At 46.8% G+C, this 14,258-nt stretch overlaps 1 protein-coding gene across 9 annotated transcripts in view; it reads right to left on the bottom strand.

The window, feature by feature from the left end:
- Positions 1 to 14,258, bottom strand: part of sash1a (SAM and SH3 domain containing 1a) — a 161,860-nt gene that overhangs the window by 48,158 nt on the left and 99,444 nt on the right. For 3 of the 9 annotated variants that reach the window (XM_076013417.1, XM_076013418.1, XM_076013419.1), the window contains exon 1: positions 2,891 to 3,369. The exons of the other annotated variants lie outside the window; for them this stretch is intronic. In XM_076013417.1, coding sequence (XP_075869532.1) covers positions 2,891 to 3,037 — 147 coding nt within the window. In that variant the 5' untranslated portion in view covers positions 3,038 to 3,369. Of the gene's footprint in view, positions 1 to 2,890; positions 3,370 to 14,258 lie in introns of those variants that run through there. 9 annotated transcript variants of the gene reach the window in all.

Below are 14,258 nucleotides of genomic sequence, written 5' to 3'. Positions count from 1 at the left end.
GACCTTTCGAGCAAAGAGGTGTTTTCGAGATGAAAGCGAAGACAAAAAATAAATAGCGGACCTATAGAGAAAGGCATTGGTGACCGACGGAATCCACGTCCAAACATCCTCAACTTCCTATTGAAATATTTAACGACTGCAGAAGAAGCTGAATTCCATTAAGTTAAAACGGCCCTGCAAGAAAGAAACCGAGGGAAAGGGGGATTTTACTCAAATATTAAAGTCGGTGTGGATAAAGTGGTCCAAACCACTTCATATGGCGCTGCCTCAGATACACACTTTTAATGTGGCGCATATAACATTTAATAAAGAGACGTCAGATCCGAGAGGGGGGAAAATCCTGGTTTCTTCAGAAACAGGGGTGGGGCTGCAAGTAAATCCCCACTCAGACATCTGTATTAAGAGCGGCCAAGCCTTGCACACCGTGCCACCCTAAACTGCCTCCGACTCTTAATTAACTGAAGGACTTCAACCACAAATAAATGACTGGCTTGCTTAGCTATTCTCATTAAAAAAAACATTCCACAGCGGGCTGCTATACGGTAAACCTCAAAGACAGAGGGGTGGCCTTCAGAAAAAAAAAAAAAACACTGCGGACCAAAGTTGTCTTTGATTTACAGTGAAAATAAACACGGGTAAAACTTGTTTTGAATTTACAAACGCAGCCGACGTGAGGTAGGTGGTTTCTTGGCTGCCAGCTCTGATAGAATCGTGAGCTTCAAGTAGCTTTTGGGTTTGGCTTGGACGTTGAAATGTATAGCTATCAGTGAAAGTGTCCTACACATGCTGAGCAGACCCGCACGGGCGAAGATGTTTATCTACGCAAGTATGCAGGCCTGCTGTCGCGTGCGGAGAACCGCGACCAATCACGCTCGGGGGCCGCGTCTCCAGTCGGGTCGCCGTCCTTGGGGGAAACCGAATGTTTGAAACGTCCGTTTTTTTTGTGGGTCTCGAAAACAAAATACAAGTCAGCGAAAAGCCCCAAAAAAATCCCAGATCCGTTCAGCTTCTGAAGACAATTTGTTGGCCATCGTGTCGAGGATTTCCATGTCACAAGGCTCAGGAGTCAGTGTGGGCAAAATGTTAGGATTCATCCCGTATTCTGTACGTACAGCTAATCCAAGCATCAAATGGGAACTTTTTAAAGTGCTGAAAACGTAGTGCAGGCCAATTTTTTTTTTTTTTTTTTACATATATACGCTGAGAACTGCTGCAGTGCAAAAATTTCACGCAGCTTAAAAACCCCTAAATTACTCCTGAAAATTCCAACAAACTTAAGGGACGCAGCCAAACATTCATCCACTTTCGGGGAAAAGCAACCAGCAAGAATGATCCATTATCGTGTATAATTGACCCGTTGGTTTTGGTCAGTCCTGGTATGACGCAAATTCACCTCGTGAACCCGGTGAAGGCACCAAATGTTTTTTGGCTGCCAGAAAAAAGGACGATCAACTTGGACGCTTCGCGCTTGCGATCTTTCTGCTTTGGTGGGAAAATAATAGCGGGACGTGTCCAAGCCCAAAAACATAAACATGTAAAGTGATACAGCAACAGGAGAAAGACTCCGACTGGGATTTTCAAAAGAACATGAGAGTGTGCAGGCTGCTTGTCTGCAGATGTAGTTTCGAGAGAACTGCAGAACAACACTTTTCACAGGTTACAACTAGATAAATTTACTGCTAAAATCTGAGGTAAAATTATCACTGTGGTGAAATAATGCAAAAATAAATTGAAGTTATAAAACCTTATTCCCTCTGCGTGTGTGTGCATGTGTGTTTTTAGATCAAGAGGGCAAGTCAAAATGTCAGAGACAAGTTTTGCCCTGCAGACGTGTCCTGCGGAGCTATAAATCAGGGTAAATTGCCAGACTGGGAGGCCTGGTCTCCCACCCAGTGTCAGGTGGGGGGCAGGGAAGCACCCTGCTGCCTGCGCAAGCGCATGCACACGTGCACGCAAACTGACGCACCATTCACATCCAGGAGTGTGAGACCAAACCAGATTAACACCTCCTTCTTTAATTAGATTGGAGGTAACAAGCTAAACATCTGGCACAAAGATCAAGGGCCTGCTCGTCATACACCACCTTGGCAGCAAAAGGCTCTTCCAATAGTTAGGAAAACACAAAGGCCAAAGTAACAACAACCAAACAAATAAATGGGGAAAAAAAAAACTGATCACAAATCACACACACACACACACACACGCAAAAGAAAAAAAGAAATATTCAAAATAACCACATCCTATGTGTCTTTTCCTTTGACCTCAGAGAACTTGGAAGCGAGGATCAAGGTATACGCAGAACAGCAGATAATAAACTTGTCAGATTTTGATGTTTGTGCTGTTCACAGACAGATCCCGGCCGCAGCATGTTTGGGGAAGAAGAAAAAACACAAAAGCCTCTGGGCTGCAACACACACAACCTGGCCGGCTGGGCTGAGCTCTTCCAATAGAAACAGTGCAGGTGTATCTGCACACTGCCGCCACATGGCTGCATACACAAAAACAACAACAACAACACCACAGTAAAGGGTTAATCTGCCCGAGGCAAAACCTACCATTATCCCGTCTGATGCCTTCCTGCACTGGGATGCGACCAAAAACAAGAGCAGCGCGTGGACGTGTTGGAACTTTTGTTTTGGAAAGGAGGGGGGGGAGAGAAGCCGAGCAAGGCTCGTCTGGTCTGGTCTGATCCGGGCTGCGTCATTTGCATGCACAGACAGACGCTCGTTGGGGGCAAACCAGTGCCAACTTTTCAATAGAAAGAGGTAAGAAAAGTCTCACCTCGTTGCGAAGCCTGTGATGTCAGCGACCCCCCCTGGAACCTCACCTACCACCCCCGACCACCCCCCACTCGCTCGAAAAGTCCGAAACAAAACAAACAAACACTCACCAGCATCCCCATGACGTCCGACCAAAGTTGGGAAAAACTGTCGGACAAGGCAGCGCCGTCCGCCCGCGGCTCGGCGGCGGTAGCAGCGGCCTGGGGAGAGGAGGAGGAGGAGGAGGCCGCGGCGCCGCTGCCCTGCTCGCCCTCCATAGCGTCGCGGATGTGTCGCCCGGCTTTCAGTCACACCGACACGACAAGTGAGGGGAGCGAGCGGCAAACGGTGGGTGGGAGGAGGGGGACGGGACGTCGTCGGTGACGACCGCCCGGGCTGCTGCTGCTGCTGCTGTTCGCGAAGACGTTGCCCTTGACGCTCCGGCGGAAAGACTCCAACATCGCCAGGAGGGGGGGGCTCACCGGCCCCCGGGGGGAAGGCGAGCGCGCGTTTACTCGAGTCCACGCGACGACTTGCGGGTCATCGCGGAATACGAGAACAGGGGGTGAAGGAGAAGTTAAAAAAAAAAAAAAAAAAAAAAAAACGGAGTGGGGGGTGGTACTCGTGTGCTGTGCGGTACCACAACAGCAGCGCGGGTCGCCCGTTAAAAAACAACCGAACTGCAAAAACCGTTCACCGACGTCCTCGCGGCGTCCCCGCGAGCCGGTCACAAACCAAGCGAGAGGGGAGGTGGGGTGATAAGCCGTCCGAGTGGGAGAAAAGTTTCCCCAGCAACCTAAACTAAAACTAAAACTAAAACAAACAAAAAAAAAAGTTTGCCGAAGTCAGTCGAAAAGCGAGCAAAACTGATCCGAGAGAGCTCCCACGCGTACGCGCGTACACAGGCTTATTCCAAATCTTTTTAAAAAAATATATATATAAAAAAGGGTTTGGACGAGTGCGCGAGGACGTACCGCAGCTCCGAGCTGATCTCCCAAACAGTCCCGCCTCCCCCACTCTCTCACTCTCCCCCCCTCACACACTCCTCCCAGTGGAGCAGCAGCAGAACACACACACACACACACACACACACACACACACACACACACACACACACACAATGGCCAGGAATCGGTTTACCTCACTGAAGAACCATTCAGGATTCAAAACAAACTTTTGTTTAATCAAATGGAAGCCGTGCCATAAAATGTTCCTGTTTCAAATAAACTTTGCACATTTTTTTTTTTTTTTTTTTAACTTTAAAGGCCGAACTGTGTGACCTAGTGGCCCAGTACCAACAGAGGTATGCTTCACCGTGGCATTAGTCATAGCTGTCAGAACTCTAGGACGAACCCACCCGATAAAAAGAAATCAGGCTGCTGCTGCTGCGTCGCTCTGCAAACACTTCTCCTCTCGGAGACGACTTCTACTCAGGGAGAGAGGGCCACCCTGGTTGTGACGCTTGGCTTTTGTAATGTTCCACTTCAGCCGGCGTCTTTCATTAAGCTGCTGTGACGTCAGGTTGAAATGATGAAAACCCTGGAGCAGATCCGCATTCTGGGCTGTTGTGGTTATGCGGGGAGACAAGATGCTGATTTTCTGTAATTGCAAAATGCTTATATAACGGAATGAGCAGACAATAGCCATTTATCTTAGCTGTGGAATAAGCTATATATGTATGCGTGAGTCTGTCTATCCATCTATCTATCTATCTATATATACATATTTATATATATATATATATATATATATATATATATATGTATATATATATATATATATATATATATATATATATATATATATATATACATATATATATATATATATATATATACATATATGTACATATATATATATATATATATACATATGTATAGATAGATAGATAGATAGATAGATAGATAGATAAGCTTTCATCGTGTATTCTTCATAATTACACTTTTGAAATTTTCCAATGGCCAAATCCTTAACAATGCCAATATTCAAATTGCTAATCCGTAATTAAAAATTTGCTGCTTTTACTTAAAGAAGCAGGATCTGTATGTCAAAACAAACAAACAAACAAACAAAAAAAAAAAAAACAAGTCATTACCGTTACAGTGGAAAGGATTCTTTTAACAGCCCAGAAATCTTTTTATCTCGTGCTGACATGGCCTTCCACTGATATGTCGCCCGGGCCCAGGGCTGAATGGGGAGTGTGAACAAAGCACATTCTCCACACAATTGAGCGAAAAACAAAACAGCGCATGGGAAAAGTGTTTTTAAGAGGATGACGCACGCTGTGGCCTTTGCCGGGCCGTAGAGGTGGATGAAATTCTAGACAATAACGAGTGCTAAAAAAAAAAAAAAGAGCCCCCGCACAAGCTGTACTGTAACAAGCTCGTTTGATTTTCTTTTGGCGTTAGCCGCCGCCACCGCCGCACAACGCTAACACCAACGGCCTCGGCTGAATGCGAGCGGGGTGAAAAGGAATAGCGTGAAATCGATCAGCCCCTTTTGTGAGGCTTCGCCCGCATTTGTAATGAAGAAGTCTGGGCTCTGTCACTCTCTCCGTCAGGAGCTGGTACATATGTTTCCCTCAGAGCGGCTGCTAACAGCTGCTGGCAGGTCTCGTGACGGATGCCAGGAGGAGCACCGATACAGAGATAGAGCGAGTGAAACGTTTAAAAAAAAAAAAAGAAAAAAGAAAAGGCAACACCCCCCCCTCCCCCCAAAAAACACCCCCTGCTCCGCCGTGTACCGCAAACACAGAGCAAGCATTTACGCATGTAACGTGACAGAAGAAAGAAAAGAACATTCACCTCACATTCCGCTGCGTAACCCTCGCAAAAAAAGGGGGTATTGGTTACACAATAATCCTCAAAAGCTACAGTTTCACCTGTAGTGTAAGGAGACACGCTACAAGGCCGTCTCCGGGATTACGAGGTGCGAGGGGCTCCCACACATTTCACAGGGGTGGAGAGGTGGGGTGTTATGGAGCGCGCCTCTCCGCAGGAGCTCTTCAACTTTTGCCCCATGCTAGGCCGCTAATGTTAGCTTGTTAGAGTCGCCAGCCAGTTCCTTGGCAGGATCTATGGGTTTGGAGGACGGTGCGGTACAGTCTGAGTTAAAAAAAAAAAGAAAAAAGAAAAAAAAAAGGCAGAAAATTTCAACCTTATCACGGGTTTGAAATTTAATAAACCCGCAGGAATTAAGCAATCAAGGCGCCTGCTCATTATCTAAATTGGCGCTAAGGCTGCAGGAAAGGTTCGAGAGATAAAGACAGAAGGCGAACACTGTTCCAGACTTTCTCTGGGGGACACTGGTGCAAGACCTTACAGTTGAAAACACAGAAAGCAAAAGAAAAGAAGCGATCACACGTTGGTTCCCGTGCATGAAAATAATCCAGATTCTTCATAATCCCGCGGCTACTCCTGTGTCAGCAGCGCGTAATCCTTCGCACACACGGCGCCCCGCAGTTCAAAAGCATGTTTAAAAGGTGAGGGGTGGGGGCGGGGGGCCTTTTGGCGTTGCCTGGATGGAAGGCAGCTGCTCAACAGTATCCCGCTTACAGTCCAAACACACAGTGCACGCGTTCGCACAAGGGCCGCTTTGTCGGCAGCCCCGGGGGAGTGGGGGCTATTGGGGGGTATTGGGGGTCTGCTACACCGCTGACCTCACATCTGCAACCGTGGGCGACAACGAACGACGGCAACAGCGGGCAATGCCGCTACTTGTTCCGACTCGGCCGTTTGTTTCCCGTTGACGTGAGATCGCCACCGCTCGTCTGGTTGCAGAGAACCAGCTTTTGGCTGACAGCTGGTGTACAAAAAAGTGGGAGATCAAGTGGGACAACGGAACAACACAGGATGCAATATCCTTTCTCACCACTAGATGGCTCTAAATCTTACACAGGTTTGGCCTTTTAAGCTAAAACAGAAGCGTCACCCTCCCACCGCCCAGCCAAATTTTAATCAAAGGCACCACCCCACCTGTCCCCGACTCAAACAGAGGGGTCAAACCGCTAATTAGCCCGTTGACTCAGTGCAATCTCATCAAACGCCCCTGGTGTGTGTGGACGTGTGTGGGTGTGGGTGTGAGTGTGTGTGTGTGTGTGTGTATAGCAGCGTCCCTCGCTGCCCCACTAATCAAGGTGTCAGACACGAGGAAACACACGTCACTTGCTAGTTAGTTCACCATATGCTGATGTCCCCCCCGCCACCCGCCTCGTGGCGCGCTGCCGAGCGGTCGACTTTGATTAGTTTTTTCTGTGAAAGAACCCGAAACATTTGGTCTGAAGAACCGAGGGGGCGTTTACTCTGCTTTGAGCAACAAAAAAAAAAAATGCTGTGATTAGTTTAAATTGGAAGCACGCGCGACCCGATCGCCCGAAGACTCGAGACTTGGATGACCTACCCCCGCGGATGGAGGGACATCAAAAACCGATGACAAGTTTGCTGTTATTCATCTTCTATGACTGCGTCACGGTCTCTTTTATGGCTGGTCATGTCTTGACTGAGGAACAGAGTGAGGAATATTACACCGCGGTTACATCAGACTGTCGACGTGCTCGGCAAAGCTCGGCTTTAGACGATCTTATCTCGGCCCTTCGAAAGCCTTCCAGGTGGAGGACGGATCTCTCGTTACGGCGTAATCTTAAATGTAAAAGATGGGACTGCAGATTGCGTCCCAGCTGGAAATGTCCGGCACGGATTATCAAACGCAAAAAGCTTTTGTTAACTGATTACAGCGAATCCAGTGATGGAAAACTCAACCCCCGCGGAGAACCGGCTCATCCTCCCACTGCCTCCTGACTTTGGAAGTGCGGTAAACAAATGTGACGGTCGAACAGAGGCCATCTGGGGCGGTTCGATTTTCTACAGCTGCGGAGTGTCACTGTCCCCACCGGCTGACAGTGTGTTTCTATCGCAGATGACCTTGCACGATGGTTGCAAAATGAGGCAGGGTGTCTGAACGAGCCTGCCAAGGACCCCACTGACAACCATTTTCAGATTATTTTTCGTGATAATGAGCTGAAGCAGAGCAGCTTTGCGCCATGACTTATTTTCAAGAAAATCAAAGAGATGTCCAGGAAAGTGTGTTTTTAGCCCTCTGTTTACAACCTCTTGCAGTTTTTTGTTTTTTTTTGCTAGATAGATAGATAGCTAGATATTTGTCTTTGTACAAAAAATACAACCAAATTGAAACAGCGAGGCGTGGTGCTACTCCAATAAAAAAAACAAGCTGATATTTTGATATTACTTTTCGAGTAGCAAATAGTTAATCACCTGGAGTAAGACGGAGGAGAACAAGCGAGACAGAGGCAGAAAAAGAATGTGTCTGGTGTGGAGGCAGAGCAGGCCCAGACCTCCCCTGATAGTAAGAGTGACCCTCAGCCTGAGGCCGCTGACCCCGGCCTTTAAAATAGGCCCCCGGGGGGGAAGCCACGAACTGGGGGCAACATGGTTGAATGGCACCGAGGGCGCCACCTACACACTTGAGGAATGTAATACACGTCCACACAAGGCCACGTGTTAACCTGACCTGATGTCCACCTACTGCCGGTTTGCATGTTTTCTCACCACCGCGTCGTCAACGGCTTCGTCTTATTTATTACTCGACATTCCGACAACTGAAATATATTCCCCCCTCTAGAGGTTAATTGGATGAAATATCTCGAGCTATTACTCCTTCCTCTAAACTGGGATCATCGCTGACGCGCAATGAATTCCACTTTGCCGACGGGTTTATTAGGCCTCTTCGCCCAGAGGGTTTGTCTGAGCACGCGTTGGTGTGTGTTTGTGTGCCTTCGACAAAATGTGCGAGATTTGTGTGCGTGAAGGGGAGGATCGGGAGGGGGGGAGGCGACCGCGCTACGCTTCACATGCCGCTCGGCACTGCGTGGGAGTTATCACACGAGCCCAATTAGCGTGACAACTAATTACCGCTTCCCGGGTCCCATCCCCCAGCCGAGAGAGCAAGTCATTAAATTAAATCAACACACTGGTCTTCCCACTGAAAACAATGTTTCCAGGGAGTGATGGCGGAAGCGCCGGCGCTCGCTGCCGCCGTGCCGAGGGGGCTCTCGGTTTTCAAAGGATGGTCAGCAATTCATTATTTATTTTAACTGTTATTTCCATAACACTGCAATCATGGCGATATTAAATTAGAGCGTCAACAGAGGAATATCCAGTTGATCGGAGGCAGGGGGACAGGGGACAGTGTGAAATAAATGGCATCCGGAAATTCGCTTGCCCGCAGGAAAGCACTGAACGCAATGCAGTACATATGCCAGACCTGTAAGGGGTGCTGTAACACAGCTACAGAAATGAGCCAAAAAGAGCAAACAAACGCAACACTTGAATCCGCCGTTCTTTGCTGCGATTGGCTGGCTTGGCGCTCGTGTGTCACAGGAAAGGCGGGGCTATGGCCTCATCATTTTGGAAAACCGCACCCAAGTTCTGATCACTCTGGGAACCGGTCTCAAATTTTAGTATTTGGCGAACAAAATTAGCACCGCCCAAAACACTGATTCTGCTTCAAAATCTTCTGGGGCAGTAGCACACAAACTATGCTAGTGCGCTACCACGCTACTGTGCTATTAGTCCAGTCTTTGACTGTTGGCCAGATCAGAGTTGACCAACTGGTCAACCACACCGTCTGCCGTTCCAAAGCATTTCCGAGGAGGACTTCCAAGTGTTTATCCGTCCTCCGTGCAGTTCCTTGAGGTCCCTCTCGGAGCGGATTTAAAAACAAAAACAAAGCATATTTGTGCTAAGCCCCCTTTGGATCCACAGGTTCTCCGTGCAGCCGATACCTCCGAGGCCATGTGGCGTACGAGGGCCGTTAGAACCGCAGTCGTGCAAGTCGTAAAGTGCGTGAGAGTGTTTCTTTGCGAACCGACATTCCAGGGCGTCTTAATCAGGCGGGACAGAGAGGACAGATGTTGTTTTGGGTGTAAGCGAGCTTTCCCAAGGTTGCGGGTATCGGCGGTGTGGGAAGACAGGGAGCGTTGGAACTGGCAGTTCTCTGAGCCTCGTGCACAGTTTTGTTTAGGGACGTTGTGCGTGTCCCACAACAAAAAAAAAAAGGCAAAATAATCATAAAATATCTTGGTTCTGTTGCTGTGACGGCTACAGACATGCATGGAAGAGCGTGAAATGAAGTGTGCAATTGTTTGCAAGCCTGCGGGTGGGTGGGTGGTCCTACCAGGGCAGAGGGCAGAGATGACGCCGTGTTTGTTTGTTGGGATGTGTGTTTGTGATCTCTGTCATTTCAACTTGTTTTTCATCTCACTCGTGTTCTTTGTGTTTATCCATCGTATTGATGCACTGCTCAGGGGCCAGCTGCAATTTTGTCACGTACTGATGTACGTATGTTTGATGACAGTAGCATGCGATACAAGATGTGCTACATCTTGCCTTCCTGTTTGCGTCCTATTTTTGTATATTATATTTTTTCAAGAATCCTAGAATATTTTTCTTTTTTATATATATAAAAAAAGTGAATCCTAGAATATTCTTTTTAACCCTGCACCTCAAGGACTGCACTCCAAATCCGCTGGTACAGTGACAATAAATTCTATTCTATTCCATTCAGTATTCAGATGACGCCCGGCTCACCCTGGACGGAGGTCACGGGACGCCGTCGGCAGCTGCGGCCGCTTGTCAGGGTGGCGGTGCCAGGCTGACACTCGCTGCCCAGTGCGTCACACGTTCAGACTGCCGCTGCCTGCAGCGATTGGCTGTCAGGGCGGGCGTGGAACGGACGGGTGGGATTGGCTTTTCGTCCCCGTTCGAACGTGACCTTGTGGTCACTGGCCAGAGGACTCTTATTTAAATGTATACATACATACATACAAGTAAGTAACTATTTAAGTAACTCAAGTGAATAAGTAGTAATGAGTAACTCAAGTTCACTGTCGCCACACAGAGCTCCAACTACTGTTGCGCTATTGTTCCAGACTTCCACCTTTTCTCCAGGCTTCTGTTTGGCCCATCTGCCCTCATGCCTCGAGGTTATATCGCCACCTCTTGGTCATCTGGATTTAAAAAAAAGAAAAAAATGCACACTGGGAATTTTTTTGTTTTGTTTTAACTTCTTTACTTGAATAAGAAAAACATGTGATTATGAGAATATCATCTGCACGTAGATGAGGCCTCAGCCCGCAAGTGATTTTTATTTTGTTTTGTTTTTTTCAGAATGATTATTTTATTTTTGTGTTTGGACAAATGTGTTTCCTAACAAGTTAACGAGAGTCTTGTCTTGTGAAAACATCGTTTGGATTCTGCGGGCTGTCACGGCTGTGTTTTTCTTTTTAGGGGGAAAAAAAAGCCACTTTTCAACGTGTTTCCTGGATGTGTTTTGTTAAGTTATTAGACCGGTCACTCTGGGAATTTATTTCAAACCGTCTGCTGGAATGATGAAGAGGTTTCTGGGATGCTGTATGAAATTCAAACATTATAATTATAACCGAGAGAGGTTTTTTTTTTTTGCAATGCGATGAGGCAGCAGATCTTTGTCAGTCTGGCCTCTGGCAGTGTAAAATATATATATATTTTTTCCATTTTCATGCACCTATTAAATCATTACTTTGAAAAAAACAAAACAAAAGTGAGCTCTCTCCAGCTGCTATTACCTCTCGTCCGTGAATGGGGGCAATTCCATGAGACGAACTGGTGCCCTCTGCTGGTGTCAAGGATGACTACAAACCACATGCCCCCTCCGACACTGCCGGTCTGCCCATAAAATCCTCTTGCACGTCCTGCTATGTCAAGACGGCTGCTCTGCCATATGTTAGCCTCCAAGCTATATACAGTAAAAAAAACAAAACAAATACGGCCGGCCTCAGTGTTTATAATGACCGCGCGCACTCTGAAACACATCATCACACTGTGCAGTTGCATCTCAAAAACCCCATTTTTTTTTTTTTTGTTAAGAATTTGCTGCTGGTTTGTGGGGCCTGGATGGATGCAGCCTTTAGCCGCTGAGCAGCTTGCGTGTTTACGGTGCCACTCTGGCGCTAACAAGACAGTAGCCAGCGGGGCTCAATAAAGATTTTACTGGTCCATCTCACTTTGGTTAAAGACCCACACGTGTCGTTTCACCCCATGAAGAACATGTGAGGAGGCACCGAGGAAGCGGGAAATGCATGTTGTTTCCCTGAGTAAGGTCTTTTTTTTTCTTGTTTTTTCCTGACATGTATTTTTTAAATCCTATAACAGCACATTGAATTGAGAGATTATGCGTGTATATCATCATGCACTCATAGGGTGTTTATGGCACCACTATGCAACATGGGCCGTTCGTCATGCAGATGAGGTGTGTGATGGCATTTTGCACCATCCACACCAACTGCAGCCACAGCCAATCACAGCGCACTGCGACTATTTCCATATAGCATGACTACCTCAACTTTTTTGGAGGGACGGAGGGGTTTCGCCCAGTGGGCTGCACCTGGCACAGCTTCACTTTGCTCCGTGCACTTGCGGGGGGATCATATTACCTGCAGCCGGCGTCGCAGACACGGCTGACAGTCGGTAATGCATTACATATTATATTAACTTTGTGCTCGAGCGGCCCCCGGGCTGCTCCGTGATTTGGCCTCATGTAATTACTGTCACGGTTCGCACAGACGTCATATGTCTCGCACACAATCCTCCGCGCACATGATCTGTCCGCTCGCACGTTAGCAAATAAACGGCCGGGGCTGAAATACGTGCTGATCTGCAAAAAACAACAAAAACAACACTAGCCTGCCACAGCGAATGAATATCAAAACCTCAGTACCCAGGGATTTTCGCACTAACATATTATTTTTCTGAAATCCCAGGCATGTTTACCATTGCTGGGGAATATTGGGCCACAACCTGATGGAAATACTTTCCCCTTATTGGAATTCATTCCAGTAGCCAAAAAGCTGAAAAAACAAATGAATAAACAGTCTGTTTTATAAACACAACCTCTTGCAAACGCCCTGCTCCAAATCCTGTACTTATACTCATATACTCCAATGCAGCAAAACTTATCTACCGGTGCAGTGGTTTCAACATCGGCACTTTGCACATAGCAGAAGCCTCAACTTCTTCTTCTTCTGCTAAATTTCATTGGGCATAAAATCAAAGAAACGGCACAATAACGCCATAATACAAGCTGTCACTGTCCCTTGAAGCAGGCTAACTAGCAACACCAGCTTCAGCTAGTTTGCTAACGCCACTGCATCAACTCCAAAGTCCTCCAGTGAGTGTGCAAAGGGACAATTGTGGCACTGCGCACACAGTTGTTTCTGGACCACTTGTTGTGTTTGCTCGTGGCACACTGCATTTTTGCAGAGTTTCCATGGAAAATATATATTCTTTTTAATTAAATAATTCTGAAACATGTGGTTTGAAACCCACCTCATATTCTTTTCTGCAATCAGTGTGCATTTTCCTCTTAACAAAAGACTATTATCGTGCCTATTTATTGACGTTGCCATGCGACGAAGCCATGTGTGCATTTGATTATAGCCCCTGAACTTTGAATTGTTTTGAAAATGTTGCCTTTGCATGCAGTATTTTTTTTTTTCCAGGTGCCTCAGACTAAATTGTCGGCTTGGTCCGGATATAACTTGCGGTCTGAGAGCATGTACTCTATGCGGCTTGGACGGAGCGCGTTATATAACACCCCCCCCCCCCCCCCTTTCGTCCAGAGTCTGACTCTGACCACAGCACGGCCTCCTTTACAATTTTCTTCCTATAACTTATTATTTTTCAATCGCTTAAAGTGCGCACTCGTGATCTGTTTTCAGTGTTTTTAACAAATAATAAAAAAAAAAAAATTCAGACCTGAATGGACAATGTGCAAAAAAAATCAAATAATTTCTTCCCTTTACACCACAGGTAATATTATTTGAAGCTGCATATAGCTTAATAACTAAAGCTAAAACTACTATTTGCTTTTTATTTAAAAAATATTAGCGGCAATTTCCCTGAAAATAACGCGAACCAGCTTAAAATTTTCACCAAAAGCGTCTAATTCCACCTTAAAAGCCCCCCTGCATGGTGTCGTTGTGTATGTGTGTGTGTGTGTGTGTGTGTGTGTGTGTGTGTGTGTGTGCACACGCGTGCACGTGTGCCTAGCATCTCAATTGGTCTTTGTCTGGCCGCCTGCAGGAAACCCAACCACACACACAACTCACAGATATAGTGCAAGCTCAGCTCCGCCACTGGAGCCCTTCACTTTGCCAGGAATTTATCCTCATTTCAGTCTGAGAGGGAGTGAGAGAGAGAGATAGAGAGGGAGAGAGAGAGAGAGAGAGAGAGAGAGAGAGAGAGAGAGAGAGAGAGAGAGAGAGGATCCTGCTTACGCTGGAAAATCATCAACCCCACGGACGAGTCCGGCCGCAAAAGACACCAATCGAAGCTATACTTTACTAATTTGTTAACCAGCGCCGCATAGCAACGTGGAATGACTGCGGGTCACTTCCCTGATAGAACGAAAAGGAAAAAAAAAGGCTGGTGGTTCTGAGAAAGAAGA

The sequence above is a fragment of the Nelusetta ayraudi genome, unplaced genomic scaffold, assembly GCF_046127955.1.
Source record: "Nelusetta ayraudi isolate G7.1 ecotype Tasmania unplaced genomic scaffold, CSIRO-AGI_Nayr_v1 ptg000151l, whole genome shotgun sequence".
Lineage (NCBI taxonomy): Eukaryota > Metazoa > Chordata > Actinopteri > Tetraodontiformes > Monacanthidae > Nelusetta > Nelusetta ayraudi.
Note: the sequence above shows the minus strand (reverse complement) of the source record. Positions and strands in the feature narration are given on the sequence as shown.